At 40.9% G+C, this 25,260-nt stretch overlaps 1 protein-coding gene across 13 annotated transcripts in view; it reads left to right on the top strand.

Annotated features, from left to right (window-relative positions):
• ZMYM2 (zinc finger MYM-type containing 2) overlaps positions 1 to 25,260 on the top strand; it is an 87,491-nt gene that overhangs the window by 38,366 nt on the left and 23,865 nt on the right. For 9 of the 13 annotated variants that reach the window (XM_078390054.1, XM_020802038.3, XM_020802039.3 and 6 more), the window contains 5 exons: positions 14,783 to 14,933; positions 15,955 to 16,070; positions 20,356 to 20,472; positions 21,431 to 21,581; positions 24,227 to 24,399. In XM_078390054.1, the coding sequence (XP_078246180.1) occupies positions 14,783 to 14,933; positions 15,955 to 16,070; positions 20,356 to 20,472; positions 21,431 to 21,581; positions 24,227 to 24,399 (708 nt within the window). The remainder of the gene's footprint in view (positions 1 to 14,782; positions 14,934 to 15,954; positions 16,071 to 20,355; positions 20,473 to 21,430; positions 21,582 to 24,226; positions 24,400 to 25,260) is intronic. The other 4 variants (XM_078390058.1, XM_020802042.3, XM_078390056.1 and 1 more) reach the window with 1 other exon arrangement.

Below are 25,260 nucleotides of genomic sequence, written 5' to 3'. Positions count from 1 at the left end.
GAACTCTGATATCTAATGTGATTAATACGAAGATAAATGAGCCCAATTTGGACCAGACAGAGCACAAGCATGACACAGCATCCTAAGTATATTCATGAGTAGAGATTGGGGGTATTTGTATTCGTATATGAATAACCCCCTACAGGTGGGCGTAACGAGAGTCTAGCCCCCCGGGGGCCAGACTGTCCATTCACCATCTGCTGCTGACGCCGCTGGCTCCGGACTCCCTATTGCTCTGGAGCTCGCAGTCAACAAGCCACTCCTGGGAGGAGGTGGAATGACGAGCCTCTCTGCCAGGTCAAATAGTGGCTAATCCACAGCTAGCTCCGGAGTGATAGGAAGGGAGCGCAGAGCCCGCAGCAGCAGCGGAAAGGTGAGCTGACAGTCTGGCCCCAGGGTGCTGGACTCTTGTTACGTCCACCTGTGGGGTGATTCATGAGTCATGTGGACTGGCAATTCGTGCCTTAGTTGCAGATTATTTGATTGCAGGATTCCGTTCTCAAGCTTAGGCTCAGAAGCATTTTTCTCTCCCTATCCCCCACTCTAAGGGTCCCTGTCATCACAATGATTGAAGCTGCTCAGACATCATCTCCCACACACTGGGGCCAAATGTGTGTCCCAAACAGTGGACACACACCAGAAAAAGTTCTGGGGTCTTTACAATGTTGCTCAAGGTGTCTCAGATGTTTAGCTCTCAGGCAGCTGACCTGAAATGAAATTTCATCAAGATGAAAAAATGGAAGCCAGAGATTCTCAACAGTGGAGACTGCCTGTGGAGAGGATTTTCTTGCCTCGATTTGAAGGAGGGCTGTTCACTTGTCTCCATGAGGCTCATTCAAAGGAGTTTGCATGGTTTCACCTATGGACTGCTTTAACACCAATACCCCTGATATCCATAAAGACATTGGCAGGCATGATTAACCATGCAAATCACTGTACATGTTTATCCATGCATAGCTTATATTTTGTGTCTACACTTCAAGTATAGATGCTGAAGAAAAAAAAATTCAAAAGATTTAATGCAAGCATCTAGGAAGACATTGATTATACCCCAAAGGAAGACATGCTGATAATCATAGCTGACTGGAAAGCAGAATTAAGAAACAAAGCATAAGCAAATGTTATTGGAAAATTTGGTCTAGGAGTCAGCAATGAAGCAAGAGAGCTACTCGCAGAGTTTTATGACTCCAACAGCCTGTTAATTGCCAATATATGCTTCAGCCAGCCAAATAGATGACTGAGCACATGAATGTTCGCAATACAGAAATCACGTAACTACTTAATTGAAAGTAGTAAATGCAGCTGTTGATTTCTAGCAGAATAAGAATGGGACCGGACTATGGTACAGACAATGAAGTGTTAATATAAAATTATTTCAGTAATGTTGAAGAAGAAAACAAATAATCATAATGCCAACATACAATTTAAGTAACATTTCTAGTTATTTTAAAGTCTATAGAAAGAACAACTTCACAAAACTCAGTTGACAATCAACCAGAAGAACTAGATTGAAACTAAAGATATCAGGGAAGAATGGGGAAATACTGGTTTTCTAGTCAAAGGAAACAAAGAGTCTAGATGGATGCCTGATCGTTGTCTTAAAAATGTTAACAGTTGAGAAGTGAAAATATATGGCAACAGAAATAGGATGAGAATACTAAATACAGCTTTTTGACAACTAATACTTAAGACATCAAGGCAACTATAACAATAGTCAGTGCAAAAGAGAGAGAATGGAATAGAATAACAAAAGAGGAAGAACAGATGTGTTTAATAAGATCCTAGAAGTCCAAGGGAAATTTAAGTTTTCAGAGATAATGAAACATGAAGAGAGAAACATACTATCTGATCAGGATAAAATAATGAGAAGTTGGAAAGAATATACTGAAGAACGGAATAGAAGAAATGCACGAATTGCAGACATCAACTACACAAAAGAAAAGAGAGGCCCAGAGATGGGACATGTTCAGTGTACATTCTAATCTTCAAGAACACACCAAAGTGCAGGAACTATAGGAGAGTTGCATTAATTTCCCATTAAACATAATCGTGCTCAAGATGTTGCGAATGAGACTTTTGCCATATATGGTGTTCAAGCTCAATTCTGAAAAGGAAGAGTCACTAGAGACCACATTGCAAATATATTTTGGTTTACGGAGCATACCAAAGAATTTCAGAGGAAAATCAATCTATGCTTTACAGACTACAGCAAACCCTTTTGGGATCCAGGAAAAGTTATGTACTATTCTAAAAAAAAGAGGTGTGCCTCAATACTTGCACATTATCTATATTGTCAACAAGAAGGTACTGTTAAGACAGAACATGGAGAAACAAAATGAATTCGTATAGGCAAGGGTGTATTTTATGTCCTTTTGTGTTAATAGGCAGAAATTATATGAAAAACGGGATTAGATTCAGTTAAAAGATAGACTGAAACTGGTGGAGTAAACATCAGTAAATTAAGATATGTAGATTACATTGTATTACTGGCAGAAAGCAGTAGTTATTTGATATGTCTGCTGATAAAAGTGAAAGAAGAAAGAGCAGAAACAGGACTGCAGTTGAAAATTAAGAAGACAAAAATCATGACTATAGAAGAACTGCAGTACTTTAAATTGTGGACAAAGAAGACACCAGCATTAAATACTTTCTGAATGTCAATTCAGTCATTAATCCAGATGCAGCCATGAAATGAAAAGAAAACTGAGACTTCGAAGGGCATCAATGAAGGAACTGAAAAATATCTTCTAGTGTAAGGATCTTTTCTCCGTTATCTACTCTTGCCCATAGGGTCTACTTTCCCTCTGAACATTCTAAGTGTTCTTACATTTTCTTTGATGGTAAGAAGAGCTACATCTAGGCAGGGCAGTTCGCCAGGAAGCCATTAGAATTTAGATGATCCCAGCACCAGTTTTTGGGAGTGGGATGTCCATTGTCAGGCCATGGCAGTTCAGGAGCTCTTGTTGAAGGAGGTCAACTGATATTACAGTCAACTGATCGAACCTGCAGACCACTTGGCTGTTTCTTGTGAAATTTGCCCTAGTCATCAAGGGGCAGGGATGCTTTACTCCTGCGTTCCCCAATCTTTTTGGGACCACGGACCGGTTGGGGTGTGTGGGTTCTGTGCGTGGAGGGGGCACCCCATGCTCGCGAGGGGACGTGTCACGCTTGCAGGTGGGCATGTCACGCTCACGGAGGGCAAACAACATGCCCCTCCGAAAATGCGATACACCCACCGTGTGTGGGGGGGGGGGGGGGCGGAGATCCATAACCACAGCCCAGTTCCAGGAAGTCCATGGACTGGCACCGGGCCATGGCATGGGGGTTGGGGACCCCTGCTTTACTCGAAACAGAGGTAATACCATGTAGTCTTGTCAGTAAGGAAGTAGCATGCATTCATCCTCTTTCTAGTGGTAGGTGGATCTTCTTCATGAGCAGAACACTTAAAAGGGGAACAGAATGTTGAGGCAGGCTAGCTCAGCAGGTCCACAGTCCATCTGGGAGAATGGATTCTTCACCCCAAGTTTTCAGCAACTAGCTAGCAGGTGGGGAGTGCACTTGTTTGCCACACTGATGGATCAACAACTCCCAAATTTGTTCTCATGACATCTCAATTCATGGGTGGAGCACACTGATGCTCTGATATCAGAGTGATCTCCAAGTCTGTTTTATGCCTTCTTACCAGTGGGTTGCAGAAGGTGTGCATGTTCCAGACCAAGGTGGTCCTGGTGACTTTGTGGTGGCCAATGAGGCTATGGTCTCACTTTGCAGATTTCTGATCAGGAGAGATCTCCCATCACAAAGTTCTCTGGTCCACCCAATTGGAGGGGCTCTGCTTTCCTAGCAGGAATCAAACAACAGAGATTCTTTCAGTGGATGTAGTTGACACCATTCTGGCAATCAGACCACTTTTTTGCCTTCTAATGTTTGTGTAAGTGCAAAGGGTTTGCTTAAGGCAAATGTGTCGGTTGGAGTGGATTCTACATGGATTGATCTGTATGATGGACAGATCTGTCTCCAAGCATTAATACTTCTATTAGAGTCAAGAGGGTCAGCCTGATTTCTGTCTACATTCCATTCATCACAATTAGACGCACTCAGGGCTGATTTCTTTCCTCACCCCAGTGCTGTTTGCATCTACATCAGGCACATTTTGAACATCAAATGATCAGATATCGTGTATAAATCGACGGATCTGGGATGGCTGGTGTCCCACTTTACTGCAAGCCAGTGGATAGTGAAATGCATTTCATTGGTATACAGATAGGCCCATCCCAGTGGGCACTACAACTCATTAATTGTGGGGGCAGTGATCATGTTGTCTTTCAAGTCCGCAAGCATATTTGGACTTCTGTTGGTTAGTCACATGGAGTGTACTTTCAACTTCTGTGAAACACCATCGAGTCAAGAAGTACATTACAGTCAAAATTCCAAGAACCAACAAAATAGAATCAAAATCCTATTCCAGTCTTCCTAGCTGGAGTGTTCCAGTGACCAGTGTGCTTTGAACACACTATCACCCCCCAAGTAAACACTTCAGATACCCAGAACACTTTAAGAGCATTGAGAGAGTACGAAGTCGTTACTTATAAGAGTCTGCAACATGTGCGAGGGTTCACATGTGAAGGTCAGTACTGCTATGGTAGTTTGCTACAGTCATTTTGTAATTTGCTACAGTCATTCATTGCTCCACTGACTGAGAATGAAAAGTTGGACCTGCCATGAAGATTTTTTCTCCTCAGTGAACAGTAAACCTGAAATCCCTTCCTGGATGGTGAGTCTTATCTCTCTATTTTTGCCCTAGGGATTTTTGGAGAAAGCTATTGTCATGTTTCTCTGGTTTCCAAAGTTAGAACTTCCTGCATTTCTGCCTGTCCTATGCCTCAAGATTGGTTGGCAGTGTATCTTCCCATGCTTCAAGATCTACTTTTTTTCAGGGCTAACTGCTGGCTCTCTACTAATGGCAGGTCTATGACAGGATTTTCCTCCTCCCTGGCTGGAGATGGAAATCTGCCCTATTGTGCCTGCTCAGGATAGAAGTATCCAGTAAAGAAGACACTTTTGTATAAAGTACTTTGAACAAAATAATTTGCAGAACAAGAAGGAGTAGCGTTCTGATGGAATTGTAAAGTGTCTATTTGTGTAGGTAAATACAGTGGTGCCTCACATAACGAGCGCCCCGTTTAACGACGAATCCGCATAGCGATGCGGAATTTGCGATTTTTCCCCATAGGCCCCATTTTCCCCCAGCTGACCAGCGGGCACTTCCGAAGCCAGCGCCGCCCAGCTGGGGGAGAAGGCTTCAGAGCGACCGTGGGGGAGGGTTTTCTCCGCGGTCCCTCCAAAGCCTGCGCCGCCCAGCTGGGGGAGAAGGCTTCGGAGCGACCACGGGGGAGGGGTTTCTCCGCGGTCTCTCCGAAGTCAGCGCCGCCCAGCTGGGGGAGAAGGCTTTGAAGCGACCGCGGGGGAGGGTTTTCCCCGCGGTCTCTCCAAAGCCTGCGCCGCCCAGCTGGGGGGAAATGGCCGCCCACAGCGTTTTCGTGCCTCGCTTACCAAGGCGGCGAAAATGGCGGCTGGGTGGGGGATTCTTCGCTTACCGGTGAGTTTTTCCCCAATAGGAACGCATTAAACGGAGTTTAATGCATTCCTATGGGTTTTGCCCCCTGCATAGCGAAGAATCCGGATAGCGACGTTAATCCTGGAACGGATTAAAGTCGCTACGTGGGGCACCACTGTAATAATAATCCTCGAAGCAAAAGAAGCAGTAATACAACAAAAAGACCAATTGAGTGCCTTATTTGCCACTCAAAAATCTAGATGAGTTGGTCAGATTATCTTTTATCCATATTTTCTAAAATAACTAGAGTAGTCTAATCATTTGGTTGAGTTTGTTTTTCTTTCTCCTTTAGAAATGTAAACTAAAAACAGCACACTGAGTCATAATTTGTAGTCATTCTTCTTTCGCTTGTAGATTTTTTTGACTCAGTTTCCAAAGCATTGGGACTTCATATTTAAATGTTCATTATGCCCTGCTTTTAAAAAAGGTTTGGATGCTTGGCAAGTAACTGTTTTCCTTTAATCTTCTTACTGTTGTTAATTATCCCTGCTTTAAGATGCTTTCTACATGTAAAACAAAATATTACACCCAATTAACTGATAAAACATTCTGGCACCTCTTATTTCCCTCCTCTCCTTGCTTTTTTCTACATTGTATTGTCTGTACTTGAATATTCAGGCCTTCAGGTTTCTGGTGGAGAGAGCTCCATAGCTTTGAACCCACTTCTAATGTCAGTAAATGTCAGTATTTGTGTAGTGCTTCATTATCCAATCATAGTGATAAAGTTCGGAATGTGTGTTTTCAGTGAAGATGCTCACCGGTACATATCAGGTCCAAACCGTACATATTCTAAAGTTCACAAAGAACACCTGAAGTCTGGCCCAGAATCAAACTAGCTATCATCCTCAAAGAACGAAGAACAGGATAACATGCCTCAAGTAGAATTTGATGGAGAAGGAAGCTTGAAGTTCCCACTGACAGCACCCTCCAGGAAATAGAGGTTGGAGTGTGGTTTTTCCACAAAGGCCTCTTCCCTCCAGATGGTAGAAAGACCTCAAAACCTTGAGAATGTCAGCATATCAAAGTGCAGGACAACTGATCACAACTGAGTGGAACCCCTGTTTTTTACAGGGATGTCTCAACTGTTAGAATTAAATAACTGCAGCTGGAGAATTGATCAGCTCATACTATTGCCTGCTAGATAAATGCAAAGCACAAAACCCCAGCCAAGTTACTAAGAACAACACACTTATCAAGTCTGTTTGGTTTACCCTTTCCTAGTCTTGAGCATTAATCTTCCTATCCAAGTTGCCGAGCTGACCTGGACTGTTCACCAACCTTGCTCTTGGCTGCTCCCTGATTGAATTGTTTGCCTGATACAACAGTGACTTACAGACTGACACCATCTTTGGTGACAATTCTTTGACTATTCCCTGAAGTTCTGTGATGTTTCCTCCCTGAATCAAGCTGCCTTCTGACTCCCCTTACTGAAGATGCCATATAGCTTGCCAGCACTTACAGGACATTGGTGAACAATAAAGCTGTTTTAGAATAAGTGTAATTATCATGGTGACCTGCACCCTTCAAGGCATCGATCTGTCTTCTGGACCAGTTAAAGTTTATAGATAACCTTTAATGGAGTCCTGTAAATAGTTTATTACTTTCTGAGTTGGAAATCAGCTGAGCTTGAATAACAGCATCCAGATCTTTTGTCTTTAACTATAGTGCTAGTTAGCAAAGCAACCTAGGCTATTTAAAAAAAAGTCAGATCACACCTATCACCTGATCATATTTGGACTGAGATGGATCCAAAAGCATTTGCAGACTGCCAAGACAATTCTTTGCAAGAAATACAAGGCTTTCTGGAAGAGACATTGATTTTCTGTTCTCCTTCGTGGTCTCTGTGAACGCACACTAATGGGTTAATCTGTGCCTGAGCAGAGCAGCCTCGGAAGTTTCTAGAGCTCCAGCACCTGGTGCTGGGACCTCCCTTCTAGGCTATATCCCCGCTTCTGGCACCGTGTGCCTCAGTTCCGTTTCCTGCCGCCGCTGTAGCAGCTGCGTGTTCACAGCTAGTGTGTTTGTTTCCATTATTCCTTCTCTCTTTGTATCGGCCCTCCTACGTGTTGCTTCTCGGATTTGCCTGATTTTTCTTCTGGACTGTGAGTTGGCTTTGTAAGCATAGAACTGTGTGTTTGGAGGCGTTTATGGCTTCGTCGGGGCCTTTCAAACACTGCTTCGCCTGTAACAGAAAGGTTCCCCTCTCCAACGGACATTCAAAGTGCCTTTACTGCCTAGGGGAGGAGCACCAGCCAGCCCCATCTTCGTTTTGCAAAGTGTTCACCAAGCCCACGCTAAAGCACAGACTTGAGAGGCTGAGGGCGCATTTGTGGCAAAAATCCCTTTGCCTGGCTGGCTCCGGGATGGACCCCCCCCCCGAGAGCCCCACCATCTGAGTTGTCTTCTGTCTCTGGGCACTCTCCACCACGGTAAAGAAGTTGGGAAAATGAACATAGTTGGGCTCGAGGTTGACGCTCTGGTGTCAAAGCCTCCCTCGGGCTTGACACCAACCAAGAAAAAGAAAAGGGCTTCTTCAGCGGTGGGCCCACCTCAAGCTTCGGCTCTCACCGACACCGACTCCCTTACCCACACATCACGCTGCCGAGGTCGAGCTCTTGGAAGGCGAAGACATTCCGCCTTTGGGGATGGTTATGCCAATTTCTCCTCGTTTTTGTCTTCTGGCTCGCCTCATGGTTCACCCGTGCTCCAGTCAGAGATGCCAGCTCCTCCCTCTCCGCCTATGGAGCCTGTTGCCGCACCACCTCAGAAGAGGAAGTGCAAGACCTGGCACATCAAACCCAGGCTCGACCTCTGCCAGCGTCATCTCTTTGCAGGCTCTGCAATATCTGGGATTCCTTCAGCCATATTGGGAGGATCCACGTGGCTTTAGGGCAAGAGGCTTCAGATTCAAAGGCTCGGCTTACCCGGTGCCCTTTGACCTGACCTCGTACTTTGCGTTCAGGCAGTGGCAGTCCTTTGACGACCAGTTTCCGCGGTTTCCACCTTTCACGGAAGGCTTTTTTCGTTTGCCGGACGAACCCTCCCCACAGCCTTTTGAGCCGTCGGCGAGGGAGCAGCCATTAGCCTTGGCGCCTACTCAGCCTTCATTGGGCTTGATGCCAGACATTCGGCGTAGAGTCGAACAGACATCACATGCACCACCTTTGCCTGTTCCTTCATCTCGGGTTCAAGAGGAGAAGTTTCTGGAGGCGCTGATTTACTCAGAATCAGATTTGGACTACCCTCGGACTCATTTGCCTGAGTGCTCCCAAACCACGAGGTCAAGGTCGAGTTGGGCTCGAGTGCGGATGAGGGGAAAATCAGGGAGGACTCACCTGTGGACCTCCTCACTCCGGCTTCGGTGATTGTTGGGAGCCATCCTCCTTCCCCATCGGAAGACTACACCTCCTATGCGCAACTCATCAAGCGAATTTTTGGTAGCGGATGCCATGCAATCACAGAGCCGCAATAAGTCCACATCGGCTCCATCTGACAGGGAAGGCTGAAAATTAGACTCTTTGAGTAGGAGATCTTACTTGTTGCCACCTTTGTACTCAGAGTAGCTAACTATAATGCAGTCCTCCCTGCTCTGAATGCTGCCCCGGAGGACATTAGGAGTACCTGTTTGGCGCACTATTAGGAGGCCATGTCCGTAGCCCACCAAGAAAGAATTGTGGTGAGGCACATCGTAGATGTGTCGTCCAAGCAGCTGGCCACGGCGATTGCCTTTCACAGACATGCATGGTTGCGGTCAGCCACTATCGCCGAGGATGTCAAAAGTAGGATTGAAGATCTTCCCTTTGATGTGTTGGGGCTCTTTGATCCTAAGATGGACGAAATCCTTGAGAGTTTGCTGAAACACCGTAAGACGGCAAGATCCTTCACGTCCCAGTCTGCTCCTCGAGGGTCTTGGCGGCTATTAGGACTGATGGCCTCCACCACTGCGGTCAATCACCATGCCAGATTGAAGATGTGCTCCCTCCAGGCATTGCATTGTTCAACTCTGACCGATCCACCCTCAAAAACTCTTACAGTCTCGGCGGAACTGGCAGAGCAACTAACTTGGTGGTCCCTCTGCCTGAATCTCCTCGTGGGCAGGCCCTTCGGCCCTCTTCAGCCATCTATTCAACTCACCACAGATGCCAGCCCAACGGGTTTGGGAGCAGACACCCAAGATCTGACAGCAAATTGTCACTGGAATCCAGAGGAATCCCATCTTCACATCAACCTGTTGGAACTTCTCGCTGTTTTCAAAGCGTACAGAGCATTCAAACACTTCCTTTCTGGTCATGTGGTGCAACTGTCAACCAACAACACCACTGTGGTATATTATCTGAACAAGCAAGGGGGCACACATTCCCAACGACTCCTTTACCTGACTATCCAGGCCTGGGAGTGGTGCTATGAACTCCACATTTTTTCTGATCGCAGTACATGTGGCCTCCACCAGCAACCTCTTTGCAGATTGAGTCGGTTGCGGAACTGCACCCATGAATGATCTCTGGACGATGCAGTCTTTCCGTTCCCTCTGCCTGAGGTGGGGTACTTCATGCCTAGATGTATTTGCATCTGCCATCAACAAGAAGTGCGATCGGTACTGCTCGGAGGGGGATGTGTTTATGGTTCCCTGGACAGAAGGTTTGTTGTACGTGTTTCCTCCCATTCGGCTAATCCAAAAGGCGATCGTCAAGGTCTGGCAGGAACGAGCAAACGTCATTCTCATCGCTCCCTGGTGGCCTCACCAACCCTGGTTTGCCCCTCTACATCAGATTGCTGTCAATCACTTTCATCTGCCGCACAGCTGGAATCTAGATATATAAAAGACAAAATAGAAGGTTTCTACTCAGAACAAACGATGTTTGATAAGCTTTTATTAGGTTCAAAAGACAAAATTGTTAAGAAAATGTATAACTATCTGTTAGAAATTAAAATGCAAGAAGAAATGGTTAAAGAATGTATGATTAAGTGGGCACAAAACATAGGGCATAATATTGATATTGATCAATGGTTGAAAATATGGCAAAATAATATAAAACTTACAAGATCGGCTAATTTTAAGGAGAATATATACAAGATGTTTTATAGGTGGCATATGACTCCAGAAAAACTGTCGAAGATGTATACAGATGTATCAAATATGTGTTGGAAATGTGAAGCACAAGTGGGAAGCTATTATCATATTTAGTGGTTATGTAGAGTAGCGAAACAGTATTGGAAAAGAGTACATGGTGTGTTGCAACAAATATTGTTTTGTAAGGTGCCATTAACCCCAGAACTGTTTTTATTGAGTATGATACCTGATAACATAGATAAGACAAAGGAATATATAGTTATATACATAGTTACTGCAGTCAGAATTCTCTATGCCAAAAATTGGAAACGTCCGATGGTACCGAAACAAGAAGATCTTATAGAGAAGATACGGGAAATAGCGGAAATGGACATTTTATCAGAAGTGATGAAGGGCTGTCCTTTACAAAAGGCAACAGAAAGAGGGGACTTATTCTACAAATGGACTAAGTCAGCAGGCAGCGTATGAAGAGCATATATTGAAATGAGAACTTAAATCTGGAAGGCACAAAATAGTAAAAAGAGTAATTTGGAATTTTGATATGGCAGTATGTATAGAATGGACGTTAGTATGTTATTGTTTCTCCTCTTCCCATTTAACCTCAATTCCCCTTTTCCTTTGTGTCACCCCTTGTTAAAATTTTTTAAAAATCACTTTCATCTGCCAAACCTTCCTCAACTATTTTCTCTCCATGACGGCAGGACGCTCCATCTGGATCTGGACTCCTACACCTCATGGCCTGGAGGCTGGACCTTCAATAGCATACATCCTCAATTAAGCACAAAGTCATTTATGCGCGAAAGTGGAAGACATTCTCTGATTTCGCTACTGAACATAATTTACCTGTCTGCCCTATCTCGTTGGACATTCTCTTGAGGTTCCTCCTCACTGTCACACTCTACTCTCAGAGTATACATTTCCGCTATTGTCGTCCACCAGCCGCCTCTTTCTAATACAGCCAAGTTGTTTCAACACCCGAACCTGAAACAGTTTCTCAAAGGCCTTTGCAATATGCGTCCAGCCTACAAGCTACCTACACCTCAGTGGTCTCTTCAGCTTGTTCTGCGGAAATTGATGTCTCCACCTTTCAAATCTATGGCTTCCACCTCTCAGACTACTTAATTTCAAGATAGCCTTTCTTTTTGCTGTCACTTCAGTGAGACATGCTAGTGAACTCATGGCCCTGCAGGTAGACCCACCTTTCCTACAGTTTCACCTGGACAAGGTCACTCTATTTCCAGATGTCTCTTTTCTCCCGAAGGTGGCAACATCCTTCCATCTCAATCAACCTACCTTCTTTCATAATCCTACGACTAACTTGGAGAAATCACTTCACTCCCTGGATGTTAAGAGGGCTGTGGCCTATTACATCTCCAGGACTGCGTCTTTTCGTTCCTTTCAAAAACTCTGTCATTCCAGGGACGCTCTAAAGCAGTGATCCTCGGTACCGGTCCCTGGCCTGGGCCAGACTGGGCCGCCGAGAGAGACCTCCCCCCCATGCGCACTCACCCCTGTACCGCCTGTTTGCGCCTGCGCATGCACTCCAGCTTGCCCACATGAGTGCCGTGCCGCCATTTGCACATGCGCATGCATGTGTGAGGCCCGCATGAGCACGTGCTGCTATTTGTGTGCATGCGGGGGGCCGCACAAGCGTGCGTCACCATTTGTGCACTCACCCGCCTGTGCAAGAGAGAGAGCGCTTGTTCATGCATGCACGTGAGCGCAGGTGTGCCCTGCCTTCCCCAGCCGATCCGTGGACCAGAAAATGTTGGGGAACATTGCTTTAAAGGATCCCCTGTTTCACCTCAAACCTTTCCAGATGGGTGGTTTCCACGATCAAATTGGCATATGAGCTAGCTCATAGACCTTTGCCTTCCACCGTTCGGGCACATTCTACCAGAGCAATGGCTTCCTCCACGGCTTTCCTTTGTAGAGTTGACTTGACTGATGTTTGCAAAGCTGCAACATGGTCTACACCGTTCACCTTTGCAGTACATTATCGCCTCGATGTTCGTGCCAAGGCAGAGGCTGCTGTGGGAAGAGCTGTTTTGGCTTCAGTTTTGGTGTGAGTCCCACCTCCTGGTAAGTTAGCTCGCTAGTCACCCATTAATGTGCATTCACAGAGACCATGAAGGAGAAAAATAGTTACCTACCTGTAACTCTGGTTCTTCGAGTGGTCATCTGTGAATTCACACTCCCCGCCCTCCTCCCCGCTGAGCGTCACGTGTGCCATTTGGCATGCTATACAGTGGCGGACAGTTCTGTGGAACTGAGGTACCCGGTGCTGGAGGCAGGGACATAGCCTAGGTGGGAGGTCCCAGCACCAGGTGCTGGCGCTCTAGAAACTTCCAAGGCTGCTCTGCTCAGGTGCAGATTAACCCATTAGTGTGAATTCAGATGACCACTCAAAGAACCAGAGTTACAGGTAGGTAACTTCTTCTTAATGCCCTCTTCAACAGAAAAGGTTCAGGTAAATAAATGGGCCAAGAGAAGAACATGCTGAAAATGTGCTAAGTGTACATTCATAAGTAAAATTGTTACAGCAGATGACTTAGTGATCCATTTTCCATTAATTGTTTTTTTATTTCATGTTTCTTCCAAGAGCTTATTCTAAACAAAACCGAAAGAAAAAGACTTATCAAGTTCAAGTGCATATGAGCCTGAATTTATACAGGTTATTTTTGGTGGTAATTTTAGTTCGGTCCTATCATTAAATAGCCTTTGTGGGCTGAAATCCTGGTGCATAAGTCTGCATAAATCTGATAACATTGTTCATGATGATTTTTTTTTTAATTAGAAAACTTAATTCCACCCACCCACCCAAGGGCTTAGGCTCTCTCCAGATTCCTTTTGCTATGGTCAAATGTTTGGGGGTTATGGGTCAGGGGAGAAGGTCTTTAATTTCCAAAAATTGCCACACCTGTAAAATCATCCTGCTAACAAAATGTGAAGTGGTAAGTGTAGAAGCAGTTTCCTTGCTCTTTTGTATGAGCAATTATTGGTGCATGTGTTTTTTCGGAACAAGAGTCTCAACTAAATATTTAAATTAAACCTGTATTTAAACATTCAGTATTTTTAAATGAGCAGTTTGAATGCACCAATTGCACCATTATTTTTTATCTGAAAAACATACCATAAAGAGAAGCAGACTAGCTTTCTGTGAAAAGATGATTGCTGCTTCTTTCTTCATCAGAATGTACTGTCATAATCAGACCGTCATACCAGATGAATTTTCTTAATAGCTTGTTTAAACTGTTTCAGACAGGTGGTTTAGAATAAAGCATTCTAATTTTATTCTACCTGCGAAGAACTACATTCTGTTGTAATTCATTTTTTAAAAGCTGAAAATTGACTCCACTCTTAATGCCCTCACAAACTAAGCCGGAGACGACAAACTAAGTGAAGTCCAACCCCTGTATTCAACAGGTTGACTTGTATTTCACCTTGTAGCCTTTCGTGTATTTCAGGGTTTAGAATCTGTATTATACTGAATAGAGTAATTGACTAGGGCTCAGGAGATTTGGGTTCAAATTGCTGTGTGATTATAGAATGTCATTGTGGGGTTTCAGTCACACTTTAAATATATCACATACCTTGAAAATCCTATGGGATTTCGCAGCACATAAAGTTTTATCTTTTTTTTTACTGTAGTTAAATTGTTGTAAGCTGCCCAGAGACCTTTGGGTAGTGTGGGTGGCATATAAGTTAAATAAATAAATAAATGAATAAAACTCACATGCCTACTCACATAGGTTTTTAAGCTCATATTACCCTTATTTGTGAAACCTTTTCAGTAAAAAATTAAGTTGAACTCTGCAGAAGGAGACACTGTTTTAAAAGTGAAACAAATGTTTGGATGCAGATTGGACTAGCAGACATGAGGGTTGGTAGATGTCATTCTGTCTCCTCCCTTTGCAGTATGTGGATCCTACGTGCTCTAACATACTGATTGGGTCTAATGTGATGATGACGTTGCTATAATAGTATCAGAACTTTAGAGAGGGTGGAAAATTCCTGCATGCTTGTTATAATTCATCAGTTTGAATTAGTTATAACTAATACTTTTTTGCTTTTGTTTTTTATTTGCTTTTTAGAAATTTGGCAAATTAACAGCTTGTACTGGTTGCAGAGCTCAGTGCAGGTTTTTTGACATGACACAGTGCATAGGACCTAATGGATATATGGAGCCATACTGCTCAACTGCATGCATGAACACACACAAATCAAAATATGCAAAATCACAAAGTAAGTGAAAAGGGTTTATCGATGGTAAAGCAGTTTTCCAAAGCAAGGGAGTCTTTTTTCCAATTGTTGCTTTTATCTGATTTCCCTCTGAAATTAGCTTATGCTTAAATTACTTGTATGGCATTAAAATAAGTATACTTACATTTTATCATTTGGATAGAATAGACCTATTGAAAGCAATGGGATTTAGGTTTGTCAGCATTAACTTAGGTCCCCTTATTATAGTAGTATACTGTAATTGTATACATAACTGGATCCAGCCAGTACAAATCAGTGTTGTAAAACATTTTTTTTAATTTTTCTTACAATGCAATACAATATTTGACATATGGTCACAGATCTGATATTTATTTTTTCTCATACAGACAAATGTGTTCACTTAAGATAAGAACCTTGTAAATAAAATGAAAAGGTATAAAAGTGGCTGAATTTACTTAATAGCCTCCAAATCAAACTGTATAAAAGTAAATGTTAATACTCCCATAAAATACCACGTATTTCAAGTTAATTAGGCAGGTTGAGGGTGATTAGTAAAAGGTGTCTGTTGTATAACTTTGAAAATAAGTCTATATATTTAAATATAACTCTTATGTGGCCTCACTTTATACCAGCTTTGGCCAACATACAGTACCTTTGCAGCAGGAGCAGCTGAATCAAGGAACTACTTGTTAACTAGTTTCTTGTATTTTCTTTACCAGAAAAGTATGATTATCAACTTTAGAACAGGTCACAATCTAAAACTGTAGCTTAAAATTCAGCATTCTGTTTTGTTCCACAGTCTGCATAGTTTATTGGCTCAAATGATATGAGAAACCATGACTGATCATAAAGATTTATTGTTTGGTTGGTTTGAGGAACGAAGATTATAAGTATATGGGTAAAATATTTATTTATATCTTGACTTAAGAAGTTAAAATACTATTGTCCAAATATGGCTAGTCCTACATATTTTGAGAACTACCATCTTGCCATTCTTGTACATTTGCATTTATTTTCTTTGTAAACTACATTTTTCTTTTAGGTGTGGGAATTGTTTGCCACTTTTGTAAACGAAACTCTTTACCTCAGTATCAAGCCACAATGCCTGATGGAATACTATACAACTTTTGCAGTTCCAGTTGTGTAGCTAAATTTCAGGTTAGCTGTTGTGTTAAATCTCTTCCTCCCTGGATGTATATTTTTCTGTGCATGTTTGGTAGGGACATTTAATATAGTCCAATTAAATAGCTATTTAACTTCTTATTGAGAAAACTACTAAATTTATATTTAAAGGCATGATTGTTATAAAGTTACCTCATCAGACCTTGGCTCTTCCCAGGTGGGTGTCAAAGAACAGTTCCCTCATTTGTGAAGAGAAGTTCCTTCTTGGAACTCTTCGAATTCCCCTCCATGATTCTTTGCACTCTGAGAGGGATTGATATTGAGAGGAAGCCAATTATGCCATTTCATTCTTACTAACCATAGAACTGAGTGCCTGGAGTGGGAGGTTCCATGGTTACGTGAACAAAAGATACTCTTTGTGCCTTTATGAGGCACTCACTTTTAGGTAATCACAAGTTTTCCTGGCTCGGGCTTTACTGTGATAGGAACAGTTGAAAGACGTCTCTATCCTGGCATATATAGAAGCGGAGAGGATGTTGTTTTTAATATTTTTCCCCTTCATCCATGAGAAAGCCACCAATTTAAAGGCTCCTTTAGTTGGCAAGAAGAGCAGAATGTCTAACTCAGCATAAAAACCATCACAACTGATATTATCCTATTTTTTTCAGAGATAAAAGGCTGTGCTGCATGGAACAGTAGTGCATTGGTAGCCTGATGTTCATTCCACATGGGCTGACATTTGAACTCTGGGTGTGCGTTTACAAAGGCCCACATTTTTGGATATGGTCGTTTTGAATGATTTTCTTAACAAAAACATAATCAGTAGCCAATTTAAAAAGAAAGTGCTTGAAAATGAGAAATGAAGTTGCTAGGTGGTCTCTGCTTACAAGTAGCTGACTGCTTTTTTGTTGATTTTACATTAGTTTTACTTAAAAATAAAGTGTGTTTTTGTCAACATCAAGCAGATGCTCATCTCCAAATGTATCATGGAGCCAAGTTTCAACCTGTAAATCAGAGGTCCCCAACCCCTGGTCTGTGGCCCGGTGCCAGTCTGTGGCCTGAGCTGGCCTGGGCTGTGGAGACAGAGCTCCCCCCCCCGCATGCCCTCCCCCCCGCACATCCTGTTTGTGCCTGCACCCACGTGACTGCTTCCCCAGTCCTTCGTGCATGCGCATAAGTGCTCCTTCTGTGCCACGCTGCCCTTTGCGCATGCACGCGAGCACAGTGGGGTGCCCCACTTTCACCAGCTGGTCTGCGGGGCTTAAAATGTTGGGGACAGTTGCTGTAAATGATAGAATATGATTATGATTCTATCTAGATTTGAGGGAAGAAGATCAGGATACTGGAGAGGCCTTTAGTTCCTTTTTCTTACTAATGCTAATTTTGCTAATTTTGATTAGTGTAAATGAGGTAGTAGGATGCTGTTGTAAGGTAAAAAGTAACAAACATGATGCATACAGAATAAAGTATTGTTAAATTCTTTTGGCTTTGGAGAGATATGGGTATCACAGCTTGAGTTGATTGCTCTTAACGTTGCTAAATTTTTGCTCATTGTACTCATTGTTTGTAGACTTGATAAGTAAACTGTGTTTTTAACAGTGACCACATTAGTAAATAAAATATATCTCTTGGTGCAAACCTATGCAAGAAATCTTTTTGATTTTATTTCCAGATCTGACTAGAACATATTACCAACCAGGTTTCAAGTGGTCATATATCCATGGAAAGTGCTTTGAGTATTAGTTCTCTCATGGAAACCATTTATGAGCCGATTATGGATTTATGTTGGCACAAGTATAATTGCATAAACCATGGTGGTGAATTGCTGCTAATTAACAAGGTGTCAGTTACGTTTATAGTTGAATTGCCAGTAAATTGTCAGTCAGGTTCCTAATTATGCAGCAAGTCACATGACTTGCTTGTGACTAGGATTGTAAGTAGCAACTCATTAATTAGCAAGAATTTGCTACTGCAGTTTATGCACTGAAACATTGGTTTGTGAACCCCAAAATTAGATTCTGGCATTTAACTAGAATACACTTTAGTGGTGATTGTTTAAAGTAACTCATTTGCTCATTGGGTTCATCTTGGTCTGAGTCTGTATTTGCAACTCTGCATCTATATGTATAATACACATTCTGACAGTTTGTTCTGAAACACTAGAATACATTTTAGCTGCTGTCTCTTTATGCAGTAATTCTGGTTGCATCCGTTATCATCTAAATCTGTACAAATTGATCAAAATTGTTCCTAAAACTGTGTTGTAACTCTTGCATGTTATACACTAAATGTTTTTGCCTACCTTTACTTAAAAAAATATTGTTTGTAGACTGCATTCCAGTCTGCTTTTAAAAGTTGATTTCTTCTGCAGTTCTTACGCTTGTGGGTTGCTGTGCACAACTGTTCTTTCTTTGTATTCTTGGCTTTTGGAGGGACATTGGTAAGGGGCACATAATTGTGGATTTGGGACTATTAGATAAGTCAGTGCACACAAGATGTTCATTTTGCTACAAAGGAAAATGAAAAGCTTTCAAATTATGAGTTGCTAACAATACTTACCCAGTATACTGGATCAAAACTGCCATAATTTGCATTGGACAGGTGAGAAAACTGCAGGTTAAAATATACAGGTTAATATTTTCTGTTGGCAGATTTTTTGTTATGGAAATAGTAGCTCTGACCTGTTTTCTCTGGATTTTATCTTTATAACAACTTGGGCCAGAATTTTAAAAGACACATAGAAACAAATTTATATTATTAATTTCATTTCATTATGCTTAATTCTGTATATTACATCAAAATTTCTGCACCAGGTTTACACATTTTCTGTAGTGCTTGTAATAGGAAATATGCAAGGGTTTTTTTTAAAGGCTTCATCTCACTTGTTGAGGACTATTGCCATACAGATGAGCACAAACAGCATCTCCTGACTCCCTTGTTTTGTATTTTGATATAACTGGGCTTAGAGATCTGATACTGACTCAGTATCTTTAGGGCTGGACATTGTATGAGAATCAAGTAAAATCAGACATGGGAACAAACAGATTTCTATGCCAGAAAAATCCTAAAATGTTATCTTGCACTTCCTCAGTAAAAGTCAGACTAATCTGGAATTGTTAGCCACTTTGTTTGCATCCCTGATTTGCTTTATTCATGTGAGTCAGCTCTGGAAGTTGTGACCACATGCTAGATCTCTGTTGTTGCTTTATTAACTTCATGAAGTGATGCTGATCTCTGTTCATGAATGGTGGACTGAAATCTTGAGGTCAACAAAGATGTGGACATACCTCAGTAATACGAAACTTGCCTATTTTCATAAAAATAACAGTTCCTAATCAGTTCTTAAAATAAAATGTTAGTTTTAACACATTTTGGGTGGTCTCTTGGTGTGCAAGAGTATGTACGGGCTGCCAGAGAGATGTTGCAGATTGTTTACAATGAAAACGGAAGGTTGAAATGGCAATAAACTAGATCAGTCATTTTATTGTTCTTATTTTTTGGCCATGGCCATAAACATAGTGTGAAAGAAATGTAGTTTTAATCAGGATTGCATGAGTTGCATAATGAACCTTACAGGTTGGTGTGTGAAAAAATGTTTCAAGTCTGTGGCCCCCTTCAAATGTGCCAGGGCCTCCCAGAGGGCCATGTGTCCCCACCCCCGTTGAAAAAAGCTGGGTGATTTAGAACTGTGTATTCCTTGTCTTTTATATTTATTCATGGATTTGTTTCACCTTATCTGTCTTTGCCCTGTCTCCCAGCATGTCCCTCTCACAGATGTTTGCCCTTCTGCACCCCCAGTTGTCTTCACTTCTTCTCTTTTAAACAAATTTGCTCATTCTGCCATGTTCCCACTAACATTAGGAACTCTCTTCCAGGACACCCATGTGATGCCAACCAATTTTTCCCTTCATTAAAATCTTTGCTTCAGTCTTTTCTTCACAAGAATTAATTGCACTTCATCACATTCATGTCTGTTCTAAAATGTTTCACACTTTGCCTTTTCTGTTGCTGACAGTCTGGTTTGTAGGCCGTTGCGGGTCCACGATCTGTCTTTTTCCTTATGTACTTGTTAGCTGCCATGTACATGAATGAAAGTGTACCAACAGGAAAAAGAAGGATTTGGATTTTAGTGTATGAATCTTCAAGAAATATTTGAAAATTAGCAGAAACTTGCAGAAAGGAGAATTTATTTCACTGTAATTCATTATCTGGGTAGCATTATACAGTAGTTCATATTCCTACTAATACAAATAAAGTATTACAATTCATTATGTCTTATTTTCTCCTCGAATGATCAGTACATTTTAAATGTATTTTTCAGAGTCTTAGTGCACCATCTTCAACCAATGGGCAGTTTGTGGCTCCAAGTGATATTCAGTTGAAGTGCAATTATTGCAAAAATACTTTCTGCTCAAAGCCTGAAATACTGGAATGGGAAGTAAGTACATGATAATGAAATGAAATGTGTGCTTCCTATTATAAATATGCATACTGTTTAATATTTGTGTAACATCAGAAGTTGAATATTACAATAACATTAAATCCCTTATTTAAGATGTTTGATCAGCTTTAATGTGTCAGAAATAAATTACGAACTTTTATTAATCATTCAAAAATATTTTAGTAGTAAATAGATATTGAATAGGTCACTGAGCAGTAATAAATGATTTTGTTAAAATCAGTTATCATCCCTGTTCTGAATATTAGGTCCCTGTTTAAATCACAGAGAGATGAAAAGTATGCCTGTATGTTTTTGTGGCTGCATAGCTCTCTCAGATGTGCCTCCTCTTGTTAATGTGCAAAAAAGGAAGTTGTTGGTAGTGCTTCCTGGTAGTTCCTTATGTACTTGTTAGCTGCCATGTACGTTGATGGTAGTGTACCAATAGGAAAAATAAGGTTTTGGATTTTAGTGAATAAATCTTCATTTTATTTATTTATTCTATTTATATCCTGCCTATCTGGTCTTACAACCAGATTTAGCAGAAATAGTGCAGAAGGACCGTAATGCCCTTTAGGCTGTATAGAGGGTACCTTTGAAAGAACTATGATGCCCTGGGGCAATTTCATTTTTTGTACATGAACAACAGGAAAGAGACATGAGACAATCATGCAGCCTCAGAGAGCAGGCACTGTTCCAGGTGAGCAAACTGTAGATGTGAGCCTATGCTCTGGAACTCCTAGAATTCTACCTGTAGAATTGTTAGTAAAATCTGGGGTTGGGAGTCCAAAAAAATCTGAATGGAGCATCCTTAGAAATATACAAACCTTTTGTTGTATATACCATATTTGGTGCATTTGTTATTTTAACTAATGAATCTTGCAATTTCTTTTTATTAAACCTAATTTTTGTTTTCTCGCTATTTAACTTTTTATTTTCTATTATTTTTTTCCATTAGAACAAGGTGTATCAGTTCTGCAGTAAAATTTGTTCTGATGATTATAAGAAGTTACATTGTATAGTAACTTACTGTGAATACTGTCAAGAGGAGAAGACTCTGCATGAAACGGTTAAATTTTCTGGTATCAAGAGACCATTCTGCAGTGAAGGTTTGTGTGGTTCCTTATACAGTCATATAGGAATGTAGTACCTTCAGTCTTACAAAAAGACAAATCAGTTTTGCTAATATCTATAGTCTAATTAATTTGTTTTTTCTGGCCTCTTCTTGAAATGGTTTTGTCAGATAATATTCAGATATGTTCACAGCAAAGCAGTCTTAGCATCCAGAATCCTACTCTAACAAAATACAGATTTTCTTTATCTAGGAGTTGCACATCTAGTAAAGATAATTGCTGTTGTGGACTACCAAATTGCATTGCATATTACAAAAATATTTTATCCAGTGTAGGATTGCAATTAGTGCTGTTATGAGCAAAAGGTGGCATATTTGATATGTATTTGAACCTGTTTTCATGAGTTCAAACATCTGCTATGTCTGCGAGGTTTGCTTCATAACAGTGGATCTGATCAGGTTTGTCTTTCATCCGATATGAAGTGGTGGACGAAATAGGTATAGTAAGGCTAGTACCACCTAATCAGAATGAACTTGAGATTGTTGTCGTTTTGATCTTAGGGGAAAGGATGTTGAACCTCATTCCATTAAAGTTGGCTTTATGCTTCAGATTTATTCATTCTCCAAATTATGGAGTGCGTCCACCTTAGGGTTTGAGGATGTGCCCACATTTTTATACTATTATAAAAATAAAAATGAATGTTGTTGAGAAAAATCCAGTTTTCTCTCAGGTATTGTTCTGACTATGCTACTGTGTTTCCTTGAAAATAAGAAAGGGTCTTATTTTAATTTTTGCTCCAAAAATGCATTAGGACTTATTTTCAGGGAATGTTTTATTTTTTTTTTCATGTACAATCTGTATTTAATACAGTCATGTCATCTTCTGGTTGCTGCACAATGGTAGAGGGCTGGGTTTAACTTATTTTTGGGGTAGGGCTTATATTACGGGCTTATATTACGAGCATCCTGAAAAATCATACTAGGGCTTATTTTCAGGTTAGGTCTTATTTGGGGGGAAAATAGGGTAAGATAGAATATGGTCTAAATCCAGTGTAATGCCAGCAGAATGAAAATTCTGACTAGTACAGAGCTGGGAATAACTAATTAATTTCAACATGTCAACAATAAGTTATTGTAGTTTTAGCTAATGGCCATCAATGCATGCACTATCCTAGAAGTAATGTTTTCAGAGTAAAAATAACAACATTCTAAGTTGTTAAAAATTGATGCTTCTTTCTCTCTGTATAGAGTGTATATATTTTGCACATGCTGTACCCATGTACCCAAAAAGTAGCACTCATACTTACATTAAAGGATTGCTTTAGAAACAGTGATTTCTGTGCTTTAAATGCCAAGTATGTTATGATCACAACTGCCAAAAGCCCTAGCCAACCAAGGCAATATTCAAGCTTTTTGCAAGTCACAATCCAAGCTTTGGGAGCCGCAGTTCTATGCAGAGAAAATAATTAATTAATCACATTCACTGAAACTTTTGTAACACACTGGCTGAAATCAGTAGTAAGTTACCACTAGAGTAAGCCCACTGAATCAGTGGAACTCATGAAGGAGTTGACTCAGGAGATTATTATAGAATCTATTGGAGAAATTAGAGTGATTGAGTATACAGTGGTGCCTGCTTAACGAGCGATTCATTTAATGATGAATCCGCATAGCAATTGAGTTTTTGCAATCGCAAAAGCGATTGCATAATGATGTTTTAAATGGGAAAACATCACTTTGCGATGAACGGTAAGCTGTTTCACTTACCGATTATCGCATAACAATGTTTTAAGAACAGCTGATTGGCTGTTCCAAAATGGCCACCAGGTGAAGAAAATGGCCGCCCGCTGTGTTTTCGCGCCCTTTCCTTGCTTACCGGGCAGCGAAAATGGCGGACGCATGGAGGATTTCTGCATAACGGTGAGTTTTGTGCCCATAGAAACTCATTAAACGCGTTTTAATGCGTTCCTATGGGCTTTTTTGCCCCGCATAGCGATGAATCCACATAGCGACGATTTTTTCGGAACGGATTATCGTCGCTATGCGGGGCACCACTGTAGTTCCTTTTTTTCATAGTGACTTAATTTCATTTCACAGCAGTCAATATACGCTACTTCCAAGGGATTGTAACATAATTGAAAAGGATTCAAATTGCCCATAGATAATTTGGTTTCAGAAATATTGTTAGAAGTTTGAAAAGTTGATACATCCCAGTATCAAATGAAAGCATTGAGACTTGTACTATTTGACCATATAAACCATGCAGTTCTGTTTCATAGTAGCATTCCTTGGCTTTATTTACAAGAGTATTCAATTGTACTTTATTGGAAGTCAGATAAAGGTGTATCTCAAGAATAATCCACAACTTTGCTTTTCATTGGATATAATTGAGTATTTCAGTACAATAAAATTACAAGATTTGACCATTAATTTTTATCATTATATAGGAATGTATTCAGCATTCTTTCTTACAGAAGCAGCGTGCTGTAAGAATATTTTTATTGATTGCTGTTGCTCATCAGGCAAAATAGGAGTTTGAATTTTCTTTCTTAGAAAAATGTCATGCTGCATGAATAACATGCTGATATATGACATTGCATTTTAAAAGCCTTTTCGAACAACAGCTTTTCACTGCTGTGAAGATTTCAACAATCCTCCTTTCCCCCCTTTTTTTCTGGCCAGGTTGCAAACTGTTATATAAACAAGATTTTGCAAGACGGTTAGGGTTACGATGTGTTACTTGCAATTACTGTACTCAACTCTGTAAAAAGGGAGCAACTAAGGAGCTTGATGGAGTAGTAAGAGATTTCTGCAGTGAAGAGTGTTGTAGAAAATTTCAGGACTGGTACTATAAGGTAATGCAATTTTAAAATATTTAAAAACTTGAAGAGAAAAATATTATCTATGGTTAACTATACTTCCAAAAAGCTGGTAATGTAAATGCAGTTTATTAATGTAATATATATACTCATGCTAAACATCTAGCACTCAAAAGTGCTTTGCATACATGCTGTGATTTCTTTAGTTTATTAAAATAATTATGACACTTTCACCAAAGGACTTTCAAAGGTAGGCAACAATATTAAATGTGATAACAATTAAATACATTTTTGGACTATTGGCTAGGATTTTAATTTATTATTTTGGTATTGACTGTTAGGTACTTTGGGATCTTAGGGTTTTTGTTTAGTCTTAAGGAGGGTGGCTTGGGGTAGTTTATACTTTATTAACCACCCAGAGCAGTGCATGTTGCATTAGTCAGGCATATGAAAATGACTGAAATAGACAAACACATTTAACAGAAATCCTTATATATTATCAGTAATCTTAATATTACCGAGGGTACTCCATTTTAAATAAGCAAGTGGCTAGAATCCTGTAAGTGATTTACAGGTGCCTTTTGTTACTTAGCAAGTATTTGCTGCTGCAGGTTTTGTAGATTTGCTTACACATGCATAGATTATTAGTAGAATATCTGTTCAGGTTTTTTTTCCAACACATGTCAAGGGATATAGCAGTATGATGCTCAGGGGGGATCTGAGATGAGATTTCAACTGGGATATATTTACTAACACTGGCGGGGGTTGGAGGCAATGATAAAGTACTCAACCTCACATACCTCAAAGACCCTACTAGCATTGCTATAAGTTGTAAGCTGCTTGACAGCATGGGAGAGCAAATGGTAATATTCATTCATTTCCCTCCTAAGAAAGCTA

This window comes from Pogona vitticeps, chromosome 3 (assembly GCF_051106095.1).
Source record: "Pogona vitticeps strain Pit_001003342236 chromosome 3, PviZW2.1, whole genome shotgun sequence".
NCBI lineage: Eukaryota > Metazoa > Chordata > Lepidosauria > Squamata > Agamidae > Pogona > Pogona vitticeps.
The sequence above is the reverse complement of the archived record's forward strand: the minus strand, read 5'-3'. Positions and strand labels throughout refer to the sequence as shown.